Source organism: Bufo bufo, chromosome 11, assembly GCF_905171765.1.
Source record: "Bufo bufo chromosome 11, aBufBuf1.1, whole genome shotgun sequence".
Classification (NCBI taxonomy): Eukaryota; Metazoa; Chordata; class Amphibia; order Anura; family Bufonidae; genus Bufo; species Bufo bufo.
In genome coordinates this window covers 48,083,022-48,105,192 of record NC_053399.1, presented here as the reverse complement: position 1 = coordinate 48,105,192, position 22,171 = coordinate 48,083,022, and the positions used below count along the sequence as shown (strand labels likewise).

The following is a 22,171-nucleotide window of genomic DNA, read 5'->3' as shown; positions in this document are numbered from 1 at the left end:
TCTGCGCTGCACGTCTGTTACCTGCCATATCAGACATGATAGTTAGTAACTACTTAAAATTGCCCCATTCTGGAGCATCAGTCTTTTGACTCTATAATGCACCGTTACTTTATTATTCCCGCTAGAAGTGTCATATATCTTCTATATAAAAATAATCTTCATATAAGAGAGGATCAAAAAAAAAAATATATATATATATATACAGTATATATATATATATATATATATATATATAAATAAATAAAAATTATATGATCCTTCAGGCGGACATAAACGCCTCTAAGTTATTTTATCGAGTATCTTAATTTGATTTGTGCGAGCAGTGAAACAAAGGGACAATTGTATATGCAAAATATATATATCGTTTATTATAAAACAGAAGTTATGAATGAATTACTAGCAGCTTATAATGAAGGACCAGATGGGTGTTACCAGTTCGGGATGTGTCCCTGTACAGTCAAACCCTGGTAGCACTGATTGAATTGTCTCAGACTGAGCAGAGACGCACCTCCAACTGGTAACATCCATCTGGACCTTCACTGCAAACTGCTAGCAATTCATTCATAACATCTAGCAGGAATAATAAAGGAATGGCACATTAGAGAGTGATACGAACAGATGCTCCAGAATTATTATTAGAGGGACACAAGTAAATTGCTAAAACAGACATGTCAGGTGAGGTTACAGGTCCTCTTTTAACACATGAAGTAAAAAGAAATTCAACAGCATAATCCACTAGATGGTGCTACTCCAATAATCCCATTGTAAATTGCTGTTTCTGTGTTTCTGCACTGTACAACATAAATGTATGTTTTAGATATTAATATATTCATTGTTATAAATGGATTTCTATTGTCTGTTTAATCTGAGAATAAATGCTGACTATTGTTGACCAGGTAGAATAATTTTTCATATTTTTTAGAGCTACTGGAAACATTAAGTGACAGAATGAGGATCAATTCCTTTTCATGGGTTTACTGGAATCACTTTCTTTACAATTAGGAATGATCAAGCAATTTTCATCACTGCGGAAATCGTTACCAAATTACAGTTGTTCTTTACAGCAGGCTATGTTCTGAATTATTTATTTTTTTAAACTAAGGCCTAGTTCACACTAGTGATTGTGAGCCCAAAACACAGAACAGGTAGAAACCTTTACATTATACCTGATCTCTGATTAGACGGCACTCCTGGTTTTGGCTCATAATCACTGATGGAAATCATTCATCAAATCACCGAAGTGTGAACTAGGCCTGAGGGCCCATTCACACGACCATATGGCTGTGGTGCCCATATTGCGGACCGCAAACAGCACCTTGTGAACTCTGTACTCCGGACACATTGACTTGAATGGGTCAGCGATCCGCAAGATATGGCAAATAATAGGACATGTCATATCTTTTGCGGAGCGGAGACATGGATCAGAAGGCCATGTAAACACTCAGAAGCGCCATTCAAGTCAATGGGTCCGCACCACAGCACGAGCTGGTGCCTGTGTATTGTGGAGCGCTATTTGCGGTCTGCAACAAAGGGTACGGCAACCATACAGTCGTGTGAATGGGCCCTAAGATGGTAGTGATGAGCTATTTGATGAAACCATCCACATAATACAGGACACTGAGTAAAATTTCCTTTACCTCTGCCAAACGGAATTATTCAATCTGTTAATACAGAGTCTATAATAACAGCATTGTGTTAGGTCATTTCTGCTAATACGAGTGTCTACTATAATGTTTAAAGGAGAATTCCACCTAAATGTATTATATAACAGGCATGCTTAACCTGTGGCCCTCCAGCTAGACTACAACTCCCAGCATGCCCGAACTGCCTACAGCTATCAGCCTACAGCAGGGCATTGTGGGAGTTGTAGTTTTACAACAGTTGGAGGGCCACAGGTTGAGCATGCCTGTTCTAGAAGGAATAACCCAGAAACATATTCCTCTGGTAGCATTGTAAGCTAAACAGCTGGACCTATTACAGTTTAGTACCCAAGCTTGAGTTTAACTTTTTTTGGGGTACTATCTCTCCTTGGGGAGAGCGCCTTAAATCGGCGTGAGAAGACTTTTAGGCCATACATGCTCCTCTAGAATTCTGGGAAGAAAGGGATGCAAATGAGCTCTTATTAAGCTCTGCCTCTAATGCCACCAGATGTAAGGCAGATATCCTATAAATCAATGTTCGACCCTTTAAACAGGCCTTAAGATATGACTAGGATAATAAATAAGCCAGCACCTCATCTGCAGACAGCTGTTTCAGGGTGATTGGCCCTCATTAATGCAGAGCAGAAAGTACTGGCTTAACTGAGAGGCCTAAGTCAGAATTCCTTGCATCCCTTTCTTCCCAGAATTCCAGAGGAGCATATATGGCCTACAAGTCTCCTAACGGTGACTTAGGTACTCTCTCCCTCAGGAGAGATAGTACCCCCCCAAATCCTGACTTAGGCCTCTCACACAGTTAAGCCAGTACTCTGCTCTGCACTGATGAGGGGCAATCACCCCCAAAACAGCTGTCTGTGTAACATCCTGAAGTATGTCACTAAACTTCTGTCTCCCCGCTGCATCATGTCAGGTGCATATGTATTGTCATCTTGTGTAATATAACACTGCATTCATTATTGTATGTATTTTCCAGGCCTGTTTTATATACCATGCTGTGGTTTCCATGTACACCAGCAGGTGGCAGCAGTATGTAACAGGATCTTAGTTCAGTAAGTATATCTAGCCTGGAATAGTTCATTCCAATCTAGCTCCCCCCTCTTTGAGGAGGAGTGGAATGTTCCCACATCCTACCTCATGGGGAGGAAAGGAAGTTCTAGTTAGTGTGTACCAGCCCCCTCCTTGGGGAAGGCTGTGTTGGTAGGAGCTCCCAGAAACAGGGATCCCAACCTAGGATCCAGCCTCGGCTGAGGCCCAAAGATCCCTTCCCAGACTGAGTCATCTACCTCAGCTGGTGACAAGCAAGCAGCCACCTCCAGATCTACAGATCTCCAGGAAGCCATTCCCTGTGAGCAGAACTGTGAGTGTTTAATCCAAAGACCAGGAGAAGCCAAATTCCTCCTTCAGCTAGTCAGGCCCAAATCAAGAAGACCACAGACAGAGCAGAAGATAGATACCTGCCAGATCCTTTAGGCATATGTCAAGAAGCAGAATATATATTATTTCCTGCCACATATTGCCAATACCTGCTGGGACCTAAAGACTATTGCTGCAACTGTATGGATTCAAGCTGCATCAAGTAAAGACGAGTTGGATTATATTTCCTGTCTGGATTGCATTGATTCCTCAATTACTCCTACTGACCACACTCATTATTTATTGCAAGTGAGCCAGGATCCAGGAGTACAACCGTACCAAGGTAGGAGACACCGTTGACACTACCATACCTACTATACAGAGACATTATCCCCCTCTGGCATTCCTCACCTGGTACCTGAGTTATTACATCTTAAAGGGCCCTGCGCAAGCTGCAATTGGCGTCACAAACTAGTACATATATATATCCTGACCGACTGCATAGCTGACCCACTGTACCAGTGTCCTGCTCATTGCATCTGCAGATGAGGTGCTGGCTTATTTTATATCTGAGTCATGTCTTACAGCCTGTTTAAAGTGTCAAGCCCTGACCTATAGGATAGCTGCCTTACATCTGGTGGCATCAGAGACAGAGCTTGTTAAGAGCTCATTTGCATCCCTTCTTCCCTGAGTTATACTTTAAATGGTTATTAAATGATTTAGTTCACAAGAAACATACACTCGTAACAAATGAATTACAAAAGATTCTTTGACGATTATACAAAAAAAAGCATTTACCTATCCAAAGCGATGGCGGCAAAACTAAGGATGGTGACAGAGCAGAAGACCTTGTGCAAGAATTTGATGGTCTTACAGAAAAGCAGGGTGTAAATCCACCAGCAGCACTGCGGGCTGGCGCTGAGCACAATGTCAAAAGGCACACACACCAAACTGGCGCAGATACCAGAGCAAGCAAGGTTCTTCATGAAGCGGTTGGTTACAGATTTCAGGACGGTTGTTCTGCAGGTCGACCAAAGTACAATAATGTTCCCTAAAAGACAAAAGGGAAATGCATATCAAGATTATTTTACAATACAAAGTTTTAAAGTATTTTTACTATGAAAAAGCTGTATGATGTGTCAGTCATGTGCATCACAAAAAGTCCAGCGCAAAAGGTCTGTCAATTGGGACACCGACCAATGGAATGGCGCTCATTCATTTCAATAAACCATGCATAGAAAGATTATCATAAGGTTAAAATGGGGGTGGTTGTCCATGATATTCTGCCATAAAAGGAAAGGTTCTGGGGAAGAATACCTCCGCACATACTGATAAAGCACTCCATAATTAGCTTTTTGTTTGATTTGTACAGAATAGACACATGCACCTATATGGTGAGTGCCTGAGCCCCAATGGTATAAGCATCTATGCCAGGCTATATTCACACATGGCAGAAATTACTGTGACTAACAATCAGTTCTGTTCATCTCAGTGGGGTTGTCCATGCAGCAAGCACATGGATTTCTACAAGATCCATTTGAAGGTATGGGACAGCTGAAGAAAATTTGACAATGACCCATAAATTCTTACTGTTGGTCATAACAATTTTGTGAGCCATCTATTGCTAATCAGTGATCTTTATGGTTCATGAAAAGAGTTGTATTATGTATGTCTTATACAGAGCTATAAAGAGGGCCTCGCTCCCTGTGTGAACTCTGCTAGACTGGTGATCATCCAGGGCCCGGGGGACTATAACTCACTGGAGGAGGTTCTGCTATGTATGTGTATGTGGTCTGGAAGCAGCGCCCCTTCTTCAGCAGAACCTCCAGCTTGGGTCACCGATCACAAAAATAAAAAAGCAGTGACAGGGGAGCTAAAATATTCCATGATTTATTTACACAATAAAAATACATCAAACATGACAAACAATAATGAAAATGGCCACTATGCAACGTGTTTCACCGACGGACCACCAACTTCATCAGGCATGATGAAAAACTCTACCATTTTTAGAAGGTGTGCACATGGTTTTTGACATTGAAGTCAATGGTAAATTGACTTCTCAATGCAATTACCAGACACCTGATTTCTGCTGCAGAATCAGTGGCAGATTTTAGTCTTATGTTATTTAGTCCCTGCAAGATGCTGAAAAAATAACGAATTGCAATTTTTTTTTATATTACGGAAATTTTGATAGATTTTCTGGCTTTTTTCTAAACAAATTCTAACACATGAAAACTGTGTTACATAAAGAAAAGTTGTCCATCATATAAAAAACATCTAGCTACAGCATGAAGACAATCTATTGCAATGACATTGAGATGCTAAATTGCTTCCCTCCAAGTGAAGGGTAAGGCATGTTGCACAGTGCCGTCAGTAGTTCCAACAGGCTGTTCCAGCACATGCAGTGGTATTTGTCCGCCCGAATGCCAGCATACTTGACAGATAGCGGCTGCATCTCCACCGGACCCAATTATAGACAATGGGGCCGGCAAACTTTCCGGTAACATCTGGCAATGCCGGATCCAGAGAGGTCCAGCAGGCTGTTCTCTACCAGAACTACTGCCGCAGTGTAAAACAGGCTAAAAAAAGTTAAGAAAAGGAACCTAGTCAGACCAAGGTCAAGTAAGATCTGCTATGATGCACAGCGTAACCTACATAATAATAATATGGACCAGAGGTGGCAATTTAACCCTCCCCTCATGGTGTCCGCGATCGGTGTTATAGAGTGGAAGAGGAAGGGGAGAGGAGCCATCGGAATCAGCTCGTCAGGTAAATGTTAAGATGTCTTTACAAAATGCTTGTACCTTATGCCGGCTCCGCGATCAAGTGGATTAAGGCAAGTTAAAAAAAAATATATATTTTTTTTTTAACCCCTCCAGCGCTATTTTACTATGCATTCTGTATTCAGAATGCTATTATTTTCCCTTATAACCATGTTATAAGGGAAAATAATAATGATCGGGTCTCCATCCCGATCGTCTCCTAGCAACCGTGCGTGAAAATTGCGGATGCTTGCGATTTTCACGCAACCTCATTCACTACTATGGGGCCTGCGTTGAGTGAAAAACGCAGAATATAGAGCATGCTGCGATTTTCACGCAACGCACAAGTGATGCGTGAAAATCACCGCTCATGTGCACAGCCCCATCGAAATGAATGGGTCGGTATTCAGTGCGGGTGCAATGCGTTCAACTCACGCATCGCATCCGCGCGGAATACTCGCTCGTGTGAAAGGGACCATAGCCTCGGACGTCTGGGAAATTTAAATCTCCCTGGTCCTTTGTGAGATATGGTTTCAATAAAGAAATTCAGGGGTGCTTGCCTGACCAAATATAGCAAGTAAACGCCGAATTCAGTCCCTTTCTATAGAGATGTTTCAATAACAAGGGGAAGGAAAGGGGATGGTCTAATTTTTTTTTCTTCATTGTAATTTTATTATTTCCCTCAGGGGACTTTAACATGCGATCCTCTTATTGCTTGTACTATAGACTGCAATAGTATACTGGTATAGACTGCAATAGTATACTGGTACAATCTATTGGATTGTTACTGTATGCCTGTCAAGCCCTGCCACTGACACAACTTAACAGGTAGCTTACTCTGAAAGGCCTGGGAGTCTTCAAAAAGCCCCAGGCTATCATAGCAACTGTGACCCCTCCTTCTGTGCAACCCCTCAGATGCCTCAGTCGCTATTGATCATGGCATCTAAGTGGTTAAATTACCAGTATTGGAGTTATCTCTGATCCGGTCATTGCGTCCGGATGTCTGCTATATCACACAGCTGGCAACTGCCGCATATGAAACAGGTTCAGCTTGTAAGACCACTCCATACACCGAGGTACTAGTCGGACCCGAAGCCGAGTTTGGTTTTAAGTTTTAAAGTGGTTCTTCACTTTAAAAATCAACTACCGAAGTTATTCAACAAAGTCACGCGCGACCTCGCGAATAACTTACTTCGGCTCATCAGAGCCCATACATTCTAATACTTTATGGAGACGAATCTCTGTACAGTATTTTTCCGAAGTTTTGGACGAAGCAACTTCGGTTGAAGCAAAGTTTCACTCAACACTAATAGTCATCATTAAGACTGGATAGTATTGGTTGCCACGCTGTCGACAGGACTTTTTTTTTTGTCTTACATAACAGAACAAGACAGAACCGTTATTTGTGCCCATGGAACGGATCAAAGTGGAATGCCGCTAAAGGGTTTGCATTCTGTCCTTAAATTCCATGATATTCCGTTATAACCCTATTTAACGGAATATATAACACATATGTGAACCCACCCGTGGCAAAAATTTTTACCAATCTTAGTGAAAAAGTTACTTATGTCTTCTGCAGCAAAATGAACACATGGACAGTTTTCTTAGTGAACACAAGCTGAAAGCACCAATTATACATTCCTTATGAAGTAGATGGTGGAGAGAAAGGTAAGAAAACTGATGTACTGGAAAGTGAGGATCGGGGTGGACAGATATCTACAATCTTATTTACATGGCATTTACTGCATTACTCAATCACTCCAACAATCAGTTTAAATTTGTCCAATGTTCGTACTCCTAGTTTGTCATATTGGAGTAAATGGAGGTTGTAGAAATTCAAAAACAACCCCATTCAGGTTTTCTGCAAGAAATCTGCTGCATGTACATATACTGAGGGTATGTCCACATGTGGCTGAAAATACAGCATAAGGCCTCCTGCCTGCACACGACCGTATGTCTTTTTCAGTGTTCTGCAGGCCGTTTTTCCCGAATCCGTTTTTCTTTCTTTTTTTTCCCAGTATTGTTTCCGGTTCCGTTCAGTTATTCCGTTCCGTTTTTCCGTATGGCATATACAGTATACAGTAATTACATAGAAAAAATTGGGCTGGGCATAACATTTTAAATAGATGGTTCAGCAAAAACAAAACGGATACGGAAGACATATGGAATGCATTCCGTATGTGTTCCGTTTTTTTTGCGGACCCACTGACTTGAATGGAGTCACGGAACGTGATTTGCGGGCAATAATAGGACATGTTCTATCTTTCAACGGAATGGAAAAAACGGAAATACAGAAACGGAATTCATATGAAACACATTCCATTTTTTGTTGTGGAACCAATGAAATTAATCATGGTTTGTAGAGTGAAACTAAATCGCACCTCGTCATTCCTATACTATTGACTACTGTATGTAATAAGCAGCATTTCTTATGATAGAACATGGCCATACAGCGGTTATATCAATCATTTGCTGTGCACTATAAAGAGGCAATTAGTATACAGTTTGATCAAAGAGCATAGGCCCACTGTACAGCGGGGTAGCTGGTTGGCTGCTGGATCCCATTGCCTGCTGGAGCAGTGTGGAGACGCGGTGGTCGCCACACGGCACTGCGCTACGGTTAGAGTAGGTTCCCACTTAACAAGAGGCAACTTGGTCGCGGTAAGTGGGCCTATGCTCTTTGATCAAACTGTATACTAATTGCCTCTTTATAGTGCACAGCAAATGATTGATATAACCGCTGTATAGCCATGTTTTATCATAAGAAATGCTGCTTATTACATACAGTAGTCAATAGTATAGGAATGAGGAGGTGCGATTTAGTTTCACTCTACAAACCACCATTGAAATTAATGGTTCCGTATACGGAACACAAAAACAGAACGTAAACGGGGAAAAAAACACGTTCGTGTGCAGAAGGCCTAAGGGCTGAATCACAGACCACAATCAGCCCGAGAAACGCCGTCCATGCATGGCTCCCCTGACCCAAACTAAGGGTCCATTCACACGTCCGTAGTGTATTGCGGATCCGGCCGGCACCCCCATAGAACTGCCTATTCTTGTCCGCAATTGCGGACAAGAATAGAACATGTTCTATATTTTTGGGGAGCCGCGGACCGGAAGATCGGGGCTGCGCTCTGGAAATGCGGATGCGGACAGCACACTGTTTGCTGTCCGCATCTCTTCTGGCCCCATAGAGAATGAATGGGTCCGGATTCGTTCCGCAACGTTGCGGAACGGATCCGGACCCATTCTACAGACGTGTGAATGGAGCCTAACTGTATCACAGTGGTTTATGATAACATCTGATGGTGGATACTGTATTCATATGATAGATATTCACTAGAGATGAGCGAATTTCTTGTTATGAAATTCTTTCACGCTTTGTTTGGTGGTAAAATGTGAATTGCATTATGGATTCTGTTACCACGGACCATAACTAAATTTTTTGACGGAATGCATAACGGACTGGCTTAAGAGGCATTTCGTTATTCATTCTGTCATAATAGAAGTCTATGGGCTGCAAAACGGATCCGTCCAGTTTCTGTTATGCAGGAAAGGACTCCCCTGCATAATGGAAACGGGACGGATCCATTATGCAGCCCATAGACTTCTATTATGACGAAATGAATAACGAAATGCCTCCAAAGGCATTACGTTATGCATTGCGTCATAGAATTGCGTTCATGGTCCGTGGTAACAGAATCCATAATGCAATTCACATTTTACCACCAAACGAAGCGTGAAAGAATTTCATAACAAGAAATTCGCTCATCTCTACTGATCACAGTTATGTAAATCAGCCCAAAAAGTCTGCTGTGGAATTTGATGCAGATCCATGGTAAAAACCACATGCATTACGTGCAGCTTTACATCCAGAAATGGTAATGAATTTCACCCTCTCCATTTCAAATGTTGAAATCCATAGTAGAGATCCCCAGCATAAATTGGCATGCTGCAGATTTCATATCCGCACCGCAGGTCAATCTACTCTGGAGATTTTTTTTATGCAGCATCAGGAGGAGATTTCCTAAAATCTCATCCACTTTGCTGCTACTGGGCAATGCTGCGGATTTGCCACATGAAAATCTGCAACTGCAAATCTGCAGAATTTCATTCATTCATGTCCCTTTTTGGCATGGTGTCTGGACAAATGTCACTTGAAGCCGTGGCAGGTGTCAGCTTGCGGTTTAGCTCCATACAGGTGTCAGCTTACGGTTTAGCTCCATACAGGTGTCAACTTGCGGTTTAGCTCTATACAGGTGTCAGCTTACGGTTTAGCTCTATACAGGTGTCAGCTTGCGGTTTAGCTCCATACAGGTGTCAGCTTACGGTTTAGCTCCATACAGGTGTCAGCTTGCGGTTTAGCTCTATACAGGTGTCAGCTTACGGTTTAGCTCTATACAGGTGTCAGCTTGCGGTTTAGCTCCATACAGGTGTCAGCTTGCGGTTTAGCTCCATACAGGTGTCAGCTTGCGGTTTAGCTCCATACAGGTGTCAGCTTGCGGTTTAGCTCCATACAGGTGTCAGCTTACGGTTTAGTTCTATACAGGTGTCAGCTTACGGTTTAGCTCTATACAGGTGTCAGCTTGCGGTTTAGCTCCATACAGGTGTCAGCTTGCGGTTTAGCTCTATACAGGTGTCAGCTTGCGGTTTAGCTCCATACAGGTGTCAGCTTGCGGTTTAGCTCCATACAGGTGTCAGCTTGCGGTTTAGCTCCATACAGGTGTCAGCTTGCGGTTTAGCTCTATACAGGTGTCAGCTTACGGTTTAGCTCTATACAGGTGTCAGCTTGCGGTTTAGCTCCATACAGGTGTCAGCTTGCGGTTTAGCTCCATACAGGTGTCAGCTTGCGGTTTAGCTCCATACAGGTGTCAGCTTGCGGTTTAGCTCTATACAGGTGTCAGCTTACGGTTTAGCTCTATACAGGTGTCAGCTTGCGGTTTAGCTCCATACAGGTGTCAGCTTACGGTTTAGCTCCATACAGGTGTCAGCTTGCGGTTTAGCTCTATACAGGTGTCAGCTTACGGTTTAGCTCTATACAGGTGTCAGCTTGCGGTTTAGCTCTATACAGGTGTCAGCTTGCTGTTTAGCTCCATAAAGGTGTCAGCTTGCGGTTTAGCTCCATACAGGTGTCAGCTTGCGGTTTAGCTCTATACAGGTGTCAGCTTGCGGTTTAGCTCTATACAGGTGTCAGCTTACGGTTTAGCTCTATACAGGTGTCAGCTTGCGGTTTAGCTCCATACAGGTGTCAGCTTGCGGTTTAGCTCCATACAGGTGTCAGCTTGCGGTTTAGCTCTATACAGGTGTCAGCTTACGGTTTAGCTCTATACAGGTGTCAGCTTGCGGTTTAGCTCCATACAGGTGTCAGCTTACGGTTTAGCTCCATACAGGTGTCAGCTTGCGGTTTAGCTCTATACAGGTGTCAGCTTGCGGTTTAGCTCTATACAGGTGTCAGCTTGCGGTTTAGCTCTATACAGGTGTCAGCTTGCTGTTTAGCTCCATAAAGGTGTCAGCTTGCGGTTTAGCTCCATACAGGTGTCAGCTTGCGGTTTAGCTCCATACAGGTGTCAGCTTGCGGTTTAGCTCTATACAGGTGTCAGCTTACGGTTTAGCTCTATACAGGTGTCAGCTTGCGGTTTAGCTCCATACAGGTGTCAGCTTACGGTTTAGCTCCATACAGGTGTCAGCTTGTGGTTTAGCTCTATACAGGTGTCAGCTTACGGTTTAGCTCTATACAGGTGTCAGCTTGCGGTTTAGCTCTATACAGGTGTCAGCTTGCTGTTTAGCTCCATACAGGTGTCAGCTTGCGGTTTAGCTCCATACAGGTGTCAGCTTGCGGTTTAGCTCCATACAGGTGTCAGCTTACGGTTTAGCTCTATACAGGTGTCAGCTTACGGTTTAGCTCTATACAGGTGTCAGCTTGCGGTTTAGCTCCATACAGGTGTCAGCTTGCGGTTTAGCTCTATACAGGTGTCAGCTTGCGGTTTAGCTCCATACAGGTGTCAGCTTGCGGTTTAGCTCCATACAGGTGTCAGCTTGCGGTTTAGCTCCATACAGGTGTCAGCTTGCGGTTTAGCTCTATACAGGTGTCAGCTTACGGTTTAGCTCTATACAGGTGTCAGCTTGCGGTTTAGCTCCATACAGGTGTCAGCTTGCGGTTTAGCTCCATACAGGTGTCAGCTTGCGGTTTAGCTCCATACAGGTGTCAGCTTGCGGTTTAGCTCTATACAGGTGTCAGCTTACGGTTTAGCTCTATACAGGTGTCAGCTTGCGGTTTAGCTCCATACAGGTGTCAGCTTACGGTTTAGCTCCATACAGGTGTCAGCTTGCGGTTTAGCTCTATACAGGTGTCAGCTTACGGTTTAGCTCTATACAGGTGTCAGCTTACGGTTTAGCTCCATTCAGTGGCGCTAAGCTTCTATGCGCTCCATGTCATCCAAAATGAACAGCCGCTGTGGATTTTGACTGCACCAGAATCTACCATGTGAACATGCCCTTAAAGTTTCTGTCAACGTTTAACATGAATTTAAGTGAAGGTTCGCCTCCAATGTAGGGATTCGTTTCCAGTGTACACCATCTGTGCTTTACTTCTGTCATGTTATAACGCCAGATATAACCCCTACCCCATGTAAGTATTTTTGTCTGTTTTTCTCCGTAATCTATGAGGCTTTGAATTCGGAATGATATACACACAGCAGAGAATGCATTAGTGGAAATATATACGTGTTTGCTATGGAGTTGATTAAGGCCGAATGCACACGGCCGTGTTCCACGGGCGTGAACAGTCTGTGGTATCCCGGCCTGGATTCCTGCTGACAGCAGGAGCGCACGGCGTCATTGGTTGCTATGACGCCGTGCGCTTCATGCCGCCGCTGCACTACAGTAATACGCTCGTCTGATAGCGGCCTGTGAGTTGATGCCTGACTGTGGGTCTTCTGTACTGTTCTCAAAACCCAGGACCCAGTTTGGGTTAGAGGAGCAGTGTTTGGCCTGGGAAATGCAGCTATTACATGGACAGTGTTTCCCAGACTGAGCAGATTCGTGTGAAATTCACCTAACAGTTACTAATGCACAGTATACATAGAACTGTAACATTCAATAACAGAAGTAAAATAGGTGTGTGAGGACGCCATCATGATAGGACGGGTATGCCATCCAGGGCAGATTGTATATGTGGGCGACATACAGAATATAACCAGGAAACAGACTGAAGAATGGGGACAATTCAGTCTGATAATTAGCAGTCCTTATAATGAATTATCTGTGGTTAACCCGCACCAGAAATGCTTTATGGGGGCAGTGGACAACAGTTTTTTGACTTTTCACAATTACTCAATGAAGTGTTGCCTAAGACAGGAAAGAATCGGCCAGTCTTCTGGTTATTTGAGAACGTGGTTGCGATGGAGAAAGCATTCCAAAAAACTATTTCTCTCCACCTGGAGACGAATCCTGTCAAGATTGATGCAAGTGCGGTATCGGCTGCTCATCGAGCCAGATACTTCTGGGGGAACCTGCCTGGCATGAACAGGCCTCTAGTAGCTACAGACAATGAGAAGACAAAGCTTCAAGATTGCTTGGAGCCCGGAAGAGTAGCGGAGTTCATCAAGATTCAAACCATAACTACCAGCCCCTGGTCTCTTCATCAGGGAAAACATCACAAGTTCCCAGTCATCATGGATGGGAAGGAGGACATGCTGTGGTGCATGGAGATGGAGAGGGTCTTCGAATTCCCCCTGCATTATATGGACGTCTCATAAATGAACCGCTGCTCCCAACAAAAACTCCTGGGAATGTCATGGAGCGCCCCGGTCATCCGGCATCTATTCGCCCAGCTGAAGGATTATTTTGCAAGTGTGTAGAAGCCACACGGGGCCCCCACGCTGCATATTTATCATGGAGACACCGGATTTTATAATATTACATTATTATATAAAGAAAATAATAATAATCAAGCCCCTTCATCCCAAGTGCGATCAGCTACATCATCATCATTATCGAGTACTGTCTGCACGTCACTGATGTCCTCCTCAAGAGTCTCTGGGTCAGGAGCCTGACCACTCGCAACACCAGCTCCCACGCCACTCTCTTCATCACTATTTGCTCGCCTAGTGGAGGGAAGGACAGAGGCAGGTTGAGAACAGGTGAGGGCACAGGGCCTGCTCTCTGTTGGCTGGGGGTGTCTGATGTCACTTTTTTTGCGGCCCACGGAACGGAGCAAAGGATGCGGACAACACACAGAGTACTGTCCGCATCCTTTGTGGCCCTATTGAGGTGAATGGGTCCGCACCCGAGCCGCAAAAACTGTGGCTCGGATGCGGACCCGAACTACGGTCGTGTGCATGAGGCCTAAAGCTGTGGCCTGCTCTCACTACATTCATTGGAAGCTGTCTGGCACAAGGAAAGGTATAGAGTGGGCTCGGCATGCATGTTGGTACCTAGATCCCTTGTAATGGAGGCCACTATGGCACCAAAAATGGTAAAATGCAATTGCCAATGCCCAACTTCATTAATACTTCATTAATGCACAGAAGTAGTTCCAGTCCATGCCGTTGAACCCCATAGACCAAGTTCACACCAGTCAGTTGGTCAGTTATTTCCATCAGTTATTGTTAGCCAAGACCAGGTACGGCTCTAAACACAGAACAGGTGCAGATCTACTGGTTTTGACTCACTCCCAATAAGGGTTCATGGACACGAACATGTGCCGTCCGTGCCCGTGTTGCGGCCCATAAACAGAGGGTCCGCAATATAAGGGCACCGGCCGTGTGTACTCCGAATCACAGATGCAGACCCATTCACTTGAATTGGTTCGCAATCCACAGGATATGGAGCGGTTCAGAATGGAGCCACGGAGTGGAAGCCCATGGAAGCACTATGGGTCACTTCCATGGTATTTCAGTCCGTGCCTCCACACGGCAAAAAAATAGAACATGATTTCAAGTGAATGGGTCCACATCTGCAAACGGCAGGCATATGGCCGGTGTCCATGCATTGCGGATGACTATTTGCGGTCCGCAGCACTGGGCGCACATGTTTGTGGGCATGAGCACTAACTGATGGAAATACCTGACCAAATAACGAAGTAGGAACTCACCCTTAGGGGCATCAAGAGAGCAGATTACTTTGTCACATACAGTGGTCCCTCAAGTTACTACAAGGTGGCCCACAAAAAAGTATCCCGCCTCCAATATCTTCAAATAGTAAAAATGTCTTAGTTGTCCATAGCAAGCAATCAGAGCTCAGCTTTCACTTTATCAGAGCCCTGTAGGAACTGAAAGCTTTACAGACATTAGCATCAACCTGTCCCCAATGGGGCTCACAATCTAAGGTTGAGTCTAGTTTCAACTTAGGATGGTCCAGGAAAAACCATTGTTAGTTGAAAATAATGTATTCTGAGGCCTTTGTATCTTGAGGGACCACTGTATTTAATATATATTAATATATATCTGGTACAAAATTACTTGCATGTTATTTAAGTCTGTGCATATATATTTATTTTTAAAGCAAATTAGACAAGCAAGGAGACAATACCCGGGCGATGCTAGAGGCAGTACCCTGGTGATTAGCTCTAGAGTAGTCGGGGACCAAGTTATTACTCAGTAGGCTTCTGTTGGCTTACTAGTCACCTCTACTGAACTAGCATACAAAATCCTAATTAATTCCCTCACCCCTGTGTGATCTAGAAATCCTTTACGGTCCACTCTTTTTATAGAGTCAACATACCTATTACAAAAGCACTTCATCTACAGTATAACCACCTGACCCCCTCCTACATATGCCCTTTTTGTACCAGTAATTAGAAGGAGCTTCTAGACCCCCTGACTAGCAGACTGAAGTGGTCCTTACTGAAGATGGAAAAATCCCATCCTTGTAACTGGCAGCCTGTGCCTGAGCTTATGGCTTCATTACATGATGTTCTGCTTCTGATCACAGCTGTTGCTTCAATGATACTTTAGCCGCCAATTGCTGTAATAAATGCAGGCGCACAGCTGTGCTCCAGACATGTGGCACAATCTTACCGAGCATGTCTTCAGTCTTTATGTACAGGTGAAACTTGAAAAAATTTGAATATCGTGCAAAGTTCATTTATTTCCGTAATGAAACTGAAAAGGTGAAACTATGTTTAAACAGTTTTTATTGAACGTTACAATAATGCAAGCTTCAAATATGTATTTGCAGAACTGATATACTAATATGAGTTGTTGTTATAATACTCATCAATAGACATAATTGTACCTTGCGAATATACAGTATCTCATATGAAAGTAACTGAACATATATATCATATAGATATTTAGGTTAAAGAATATGAAAGAAGAAGGAAGAGGAACAGGAAAGAGTGAAGGGAGAGAGAGAGAAAAAAAAAAATTGGTGAGTCCCACCTTCTAAACGAGAGGGAGATGTTTATAGATTAAACATCAATAAGTTAACCTCTTACGGACACAGGGCGTACCTGTACGTCCTGATGTCTGAGTCCTTAAGGACACAGGGCGTACAGGTACACCCTGTGTATTTCCGATCACCACCGCACGGTGGGCGGTGATCGGAACAGGGTGCCGAAACTTGGAAATTTGCAAATGTTTCAAATTTTGGGTAAATTTGGTATTTTTTAATAAATAAAAAAGATATTTTTTTTAAACTCTATTTTACCAGTGTCATGAAGTACAATATGTGACGAAAAAACAATCTCAGAATGGCCTGGATAAGTAAAAGCGTTTTAAAGTTATTCACACATAAAGTGACACTGGTCAGATTTTTTAAAAAATGGCCTGGTCCTTATTCCCATCATAATGATCACTGTTAAATCTGTTAATGATTTGACAGTGATCATTTTTGTAAATATATTTGATTAACCCATTCCCACTGTTTACGAGAAAATTCATCCCCACTTACCTCATTGTTGTCATTTGGTCTCCCCTGGTTACGGCCACCGCCCTTCTCCGGAATCCCGGTGGCCGCGCTTGCGCAGAATACTCCTTCTTTTCTCCCGGCCGGGCCGCTCGCTGTCCTGAACGCGCACTCTGCCGCGCATGCGCGATTGTGACTACTTCCTGGCCAGAATAGTACAGAGCCACGAACGCGCACGCCAGCTCTGTATATACTGGCCAGGAATAAGTCACCATGGCGCATGAGCGGCGGCGTGCGCGTTCAGTCCAGCGTGTGGCCCGGCCGGGAGAAGACTTCAATCAAAATGAAGCCCGCCCCCAGCCAGAATCCAGGAAGTGAACAGCGCGCAGGCAGCAGGTAAGTATGAAAATGCAAAGTGGGATAACCCCTTTAAGGTGAAAATGAGTCCGGTCCTTAAGGGGTTAAGCAGCTAGTAAAGAAAGAAATTCAGGGGAATCCTCAGAGTCTATCCAGCTCGCCCAAGTCTTTAGGTATTTTGAGTACTGATTTGTTGCTTCCAAGGAAATCTCCTCCATTGTGGCAATATGCTGCATTTCCTGAAACCATTCTCTTATGGTAGGTACACGTGCCGAGCGCCAGTGTCTAGGTATTACTGATCTAGCTGCTGTGATACAGAATCTCAGCAAGCTCTTTTTTTGGGATGCAATGGAGCCTGGTAGAATGGAGAGTAGCGCTATTTGAGGAGGGTTATCAACTATCTTCTGCGTGATATTATGGAAAATTCCAGAAATCTTGTCCCAGAAAGGCTTAATTAGTTCACAACCCCACCAAATATGTACCATTGTACCTTTTTCTTTGCCACATCGACAACAGGAGTCCGGGACAGTAGGAAAAATTCTATGTAGTCTAACTGGATATCTGTACCAACGTGACAAAATCTTATAGTTTTTTTCCTGAGCATGCCATAGAAAGCTTGTGCGAAAATAAAAATGCTTTTTGTTGATCAGAGCGTTCCAAGCTAGTTCCTAATTCCTGTTCCTGTAGTGTCCCACTCCTGTGTGTATGGTACACTCCAAATTGTTGTGTAATATAATGTTATTTTATACTATTTCTTTGTCTATGCTGCTAAATCCATATTTCAGGCTGGTAGCCTGCACTACATACTTTTCGCCACTAGAGGTTTCTAACACACTACTTATATAGTGCAGACGCAGGAAGTGAAAGGGGAGTAGAGAATAGGAGTGGAGGAGTTAGGAGGCAGGAGAGGAGACAGTCTTGTCTCTGTCCTCCTGGGCCTTGCACAGGAGAACTAACTGGTTTCAACCATTGAGTCCAAAGATCAGGACTATAGGATCCTACGCTGTAGAGTACCCTTCCGGGGTATCAAGTGGATTATGACTTTAAAAGACCACAGCCTTTTCAAATAATGAAGCAGAGAGTTTGCCTGCCATGAGGGAGATCGCCCTTGGGTTGTTGGATCATTGAACTAAAGACTATATTGACAAAGGAAGGTAACTGTCATTTATCAGACTCCAGACTCTTTTGCATCAGGTGGAGAGATTCTAGGCTTCCGGCAGCTCCACCATAATCAAGGACAGAAAGGCCATCTGTCAGAATACTCATTTACAGAGCATCTAAACAAATAGTAAAAGGTTGAGGGATCAGAGCAAGATCAGGAACCAAACACAAGTAAGAACATCATCCTTTACTCAAGTGGGCTGAAGGAAACCTATGCACTTCACCATAAGTAGCCTGCTCATTTGGATTTTGCAGCTTTACCCTTTTTGCCATCTGTATGAAAGACAAAGTGATGTTATTGGATGCCTTACTACATCTGACAAGTAAAGTTCCTGCTTGGTTCAACCACTGCCTCTCTCATCATTCCACTTCTCCGCCTCATTGCACCTTACGGTGCTGGCGTCACGAACACAGGGGCCCAGCCGCAAAAGCACCTTACACCAATTACCAACAAGGGCACCTCAACCAACATCTGGCTGGTGTTCCCTACAACAGAGAGTGCCCTGGGTGATTTCATACTAATAGGATAATCAAAAACCCCTCTGTGCCTTTAAATGAACTGTACACCGTTTATTGACCATATCCATTGTCTAGTTGAGAGACTTTATATGTGCTGTAATACAAACGTCTTTATTAAGCGGCAGAATTGCTTAAATTACTTGAAAGTTGCAGGGGGATACTGTATAAGACCCCTACTGTCGAATTGCATTGTTGAAAACTGGAAAATCGCATACTTTTGTGTCAGTACAACTGATTGCTGTCAGTGAATGGGCTTTTCTATGCATCTTAAATGGCCACCTGAAGCTTCTGGAATAATTTGTGCTGCGCCATCACAGTGGAAGAACTGGTGACACCCCCATCTAGAAGCGGGAAAATTGAATATCGCCCCTTGAAAGTGCGGGAAAATAATTCTCCCTGCACCACAAGATGCCTAACATGAATTACAATGTCTGCACCCCCCCCCCCCTTCCCCCATGCAAGTGAACCTAGGGGGCGGGCTGGAGAAAAGGCAGAAGTTGTGTGACGATTGGACATTCTTACTTGATTTTGTCATGTGTGCTGGCTCCAAGAGAAACATGGCATCGCTGCCTGAGGTAGCAAGTGTGCCTGGCGTTCCAAGAGAAGTTAGAAAGAGTGAGTAGCTGCCGCCTTACCCCTATCGGCAGCCAAAAGGTGGAAACTGGAGTTACCAGAGAGCCATTCTGGAGCCTGTCGCTGCGCAACCCCGAGCCCCAGAAAGACCGGCTGGGTTTGGGACACCTGAACCCCCTGCGCACAAGCCAGAAGAGGATTCCACCACTGCAGATGCTATTGTACCAAACCCGCTGCAGAGATGGAGACCGGAGAGGCAGACATATACCAGACACAGGATCCGCCCCCAAACAGAAATAGTTCCTAAAGAAGAGGACACTTATTTGTAAGTAGGCCGGGTGGCCACTTCTAAAAAACAAACAAACAAAAAAACAACTATATTTCTGCCCCACGTAGAACTTGTGCTTGTTGCACCCCCTAGTGGCAGTTACTCAAGTCACTACCAAGACTACTGGGTTTTTCATAGCAACCTTTCTCAGGATTACCTGCTGGACTTGCAGCAGAGCAAAGCCATAAAAATTTTCCATTTGCGCATTTTTGGTTTTTGCGCCATTTTCCCCCTTTTTACCCCCTTCTCAGGTTTACTGGGACTTTGAAACAAAAATTATGCAACATTTTAAACTATGTACCCAGAAGGACATTTTCTGTGATTGTTTTATGCAATAGTCATGTTTACAACACCAAAACGTTTTGCACTTTAACCCTTCTTACTATAAATGTTTTACCTCAATGTTGAGTTGGACTTTGCACTCTATCGACTTTTGCTATGGACTGTATTGCTTGTTTTTATACTTACGCCCAGTTTTGTCACCGTCAAGCAAATAAAAGAGAACAACGCCCATTTTTCCCTTTGCGCCAAAGTATTTAACAATGTGATATTTTGATAATGTATATTTATATGCACCTCTTTTATGCGCTTGAATGTACTGGATTAACTTGAAAAATAATATATAATGTAATGCTGAACTTTAAAGTATATATGGGTGTGGCGCATGTTTTGGTGTTTTCCAGGTGACGGTGAGGAGATCCACAGCAACTAGCAAACCCAAAAAGTCGAGGCCGACTTTATTTAAAGCAGTGGGGAATGTAGTGTTCCACTCCTGTGTGTATGGTCCACTCCAAATTGTTGTGTAATATGTTATTTTATACTATTTCTTTGTCTATGCTGCTAAATCCATATTTCAGGCTGGTAGCCTGCACTACATACTTTTCACCACTAGAGGTCTCTAACACACTACTTATGTAGTGCAGACGCAGGAAGTGAAAGGGGAGTAGAGAATAGGAGTGGAGGAGTTAGGAGGCAGGAGAGGAGACAGTCTTGTTTCTGTCCTCCTGGGCTTTGCCCAGGAGAACTAACTGGTTTCAACCATCGAGTCCAAAGATCAGGACTATAGGATCCCACGCTGTAGAGTACCCTTCCGGGGTATCAAGTGGATTATGACTTTGAAGACCACAACCTTTTCAAATAATGAAGCAGAGTGTTTGCCTGCCATGAGGGAGATCACCCTTGGGTTGTTGGATCATTGAACTAAACACTATATTGGCAAAGGAAGTTAACTGTCATTTATCAGTATCCAGACTCCTTTGCATCAGGTGGAGAGATTCTAGGCTTCCGGCAGCAACACCATAATCAAGTACAGAAAGGACATCTGTCAGAATACTCAATTACAGAGCATCTAAACTAATAGTGAAAGGTTGAGAGATCAGAGCAAGACCAGGAACCAAACCCAAGTAAGGCCTCTTTCACACTTGCGTTGTCCGGATCCGGCGTGTACTCCACTAGTGGGGAGCGGGGGAGCGGTATACTTACAGTCCGTGCGGCTCCCCGGGCGCTCCAGAATGACGTCAGAGCGCCCCATGCGCATGGATGACGTGATCCATGTGATCACATGATCCATGAGCTTGGGGCGCCCTGACGTCACTCTGGAGCGCCCGGGGAGCCGCACGGACGGTAAGTACACTGCTCCCCGCTCCCCACTACACTTTACCATGGCTGCCAGGACTTTAGCGTCCCGGCAGCCATGGTAACCACTCTGAAAAAGCTAAATGTCGGATGCGGCAATGCGCCGAAACGACGTTTAGCTTAAGGCCGGATCCGGATCAATGCCTTTCAATGGGCATTAATTCCGGATCCGGCCTTGCGGCAAGTGTTCCGGATTTTTGGCCGGAGCAAAAAGCGCAGCATGCTGCGGTATTTTCTCCGGCCAAAAAACGTTCCGTTCCGGAACTGAAGACATCCTGATGCATCCTGAACGGATTTCTCTCCATTCAGAATGCATTAGGATAATCCTGATCAGGATTCTTCCGGCATAGAGCCCCGACGACGGAACTCTATGCCGGAACACAACAACGCAGGTGTGAAAGAGCCCTAAGAAAATCATCCTTCACTCAAGTGGGCTGGAGGTAACCTATGCACTTCACCATAAGTAGCCTGCTAATTTGGATTTTGCAGCTTTACCCTTTTTGCCATCTGTATGAAAGACAAAGTGATGTTATTGGATGCCTTACTACATCTGACAAGTAAAGTTCCTGCTTGGTTCAACCACTGCCTCTCTCATCATTCCACTTCTCCGCCTTACGGTGCTGGCGTCACGAACAGAGGGGCCCAGCCGTGAAAGCACCTTACACCAATTACCATCAAGGGCACCTCAACCAACATTTGGCTGGTGTTCCCTGCAACGGAGGATTTTGTACTGTCTTTCCATCCACTGCACTGCCGGCCCCAAGGGACAACTAAACCGTGAGTACTACTATCCTCGGCACCTTATCACTAGTACGCTCATGCACGCATCCTCCATAGGGAGCCCCGGCATGCTGCATTCCCATCCCGGGATAAAGCTCGGAGTATCTTTGTATGAATCTGCCAGTAATTTCTGGTACAGCAGAGAGATTAGGTGTGTCGGTGGAGAGGACATTGTAAACAACTTTTCGGTC

At 44.2% G+C, this 22,171-nt stretch overlaps 1 protein-coding gene and 1 long non-coding RNA gene across 2 annotated transcripts in view; both read right to left on the bottom strand.

Moving 5' to 3' along the window:
• GPR176 (G protein-coupled receptor 176) overlaps positions 1-22,171 on the bottom strand; it is an 88,194-nt gene that overhangs the window by 4,061 nt on the left and 61,962 nt on the right. The window contains exon 2 of the mRNA XM_040411754.1: positions 3,810-4,062. Within this exon, the coding sequence (XP_040267688.1) occupies positions 3,810-4,062 (253 nt within the window). The remainder of the gene's footprint in view (positions 1-3,809; positions 4,063-22,171) is intronic.
• LOC120981945 lies at positions 18,636-22,055 on the bottom strand. Its single transcript, XR_005774816.1, has 3 exons — positions 21,918-22,055; positions 21,781-21,782; positions 18,636-18,648 (listed from the first exon to the last, which is right to left on the bottom strand). It is a non-coding gene; the product is annotated as an uncharacterized LOC120981945 (long non-coding RNA).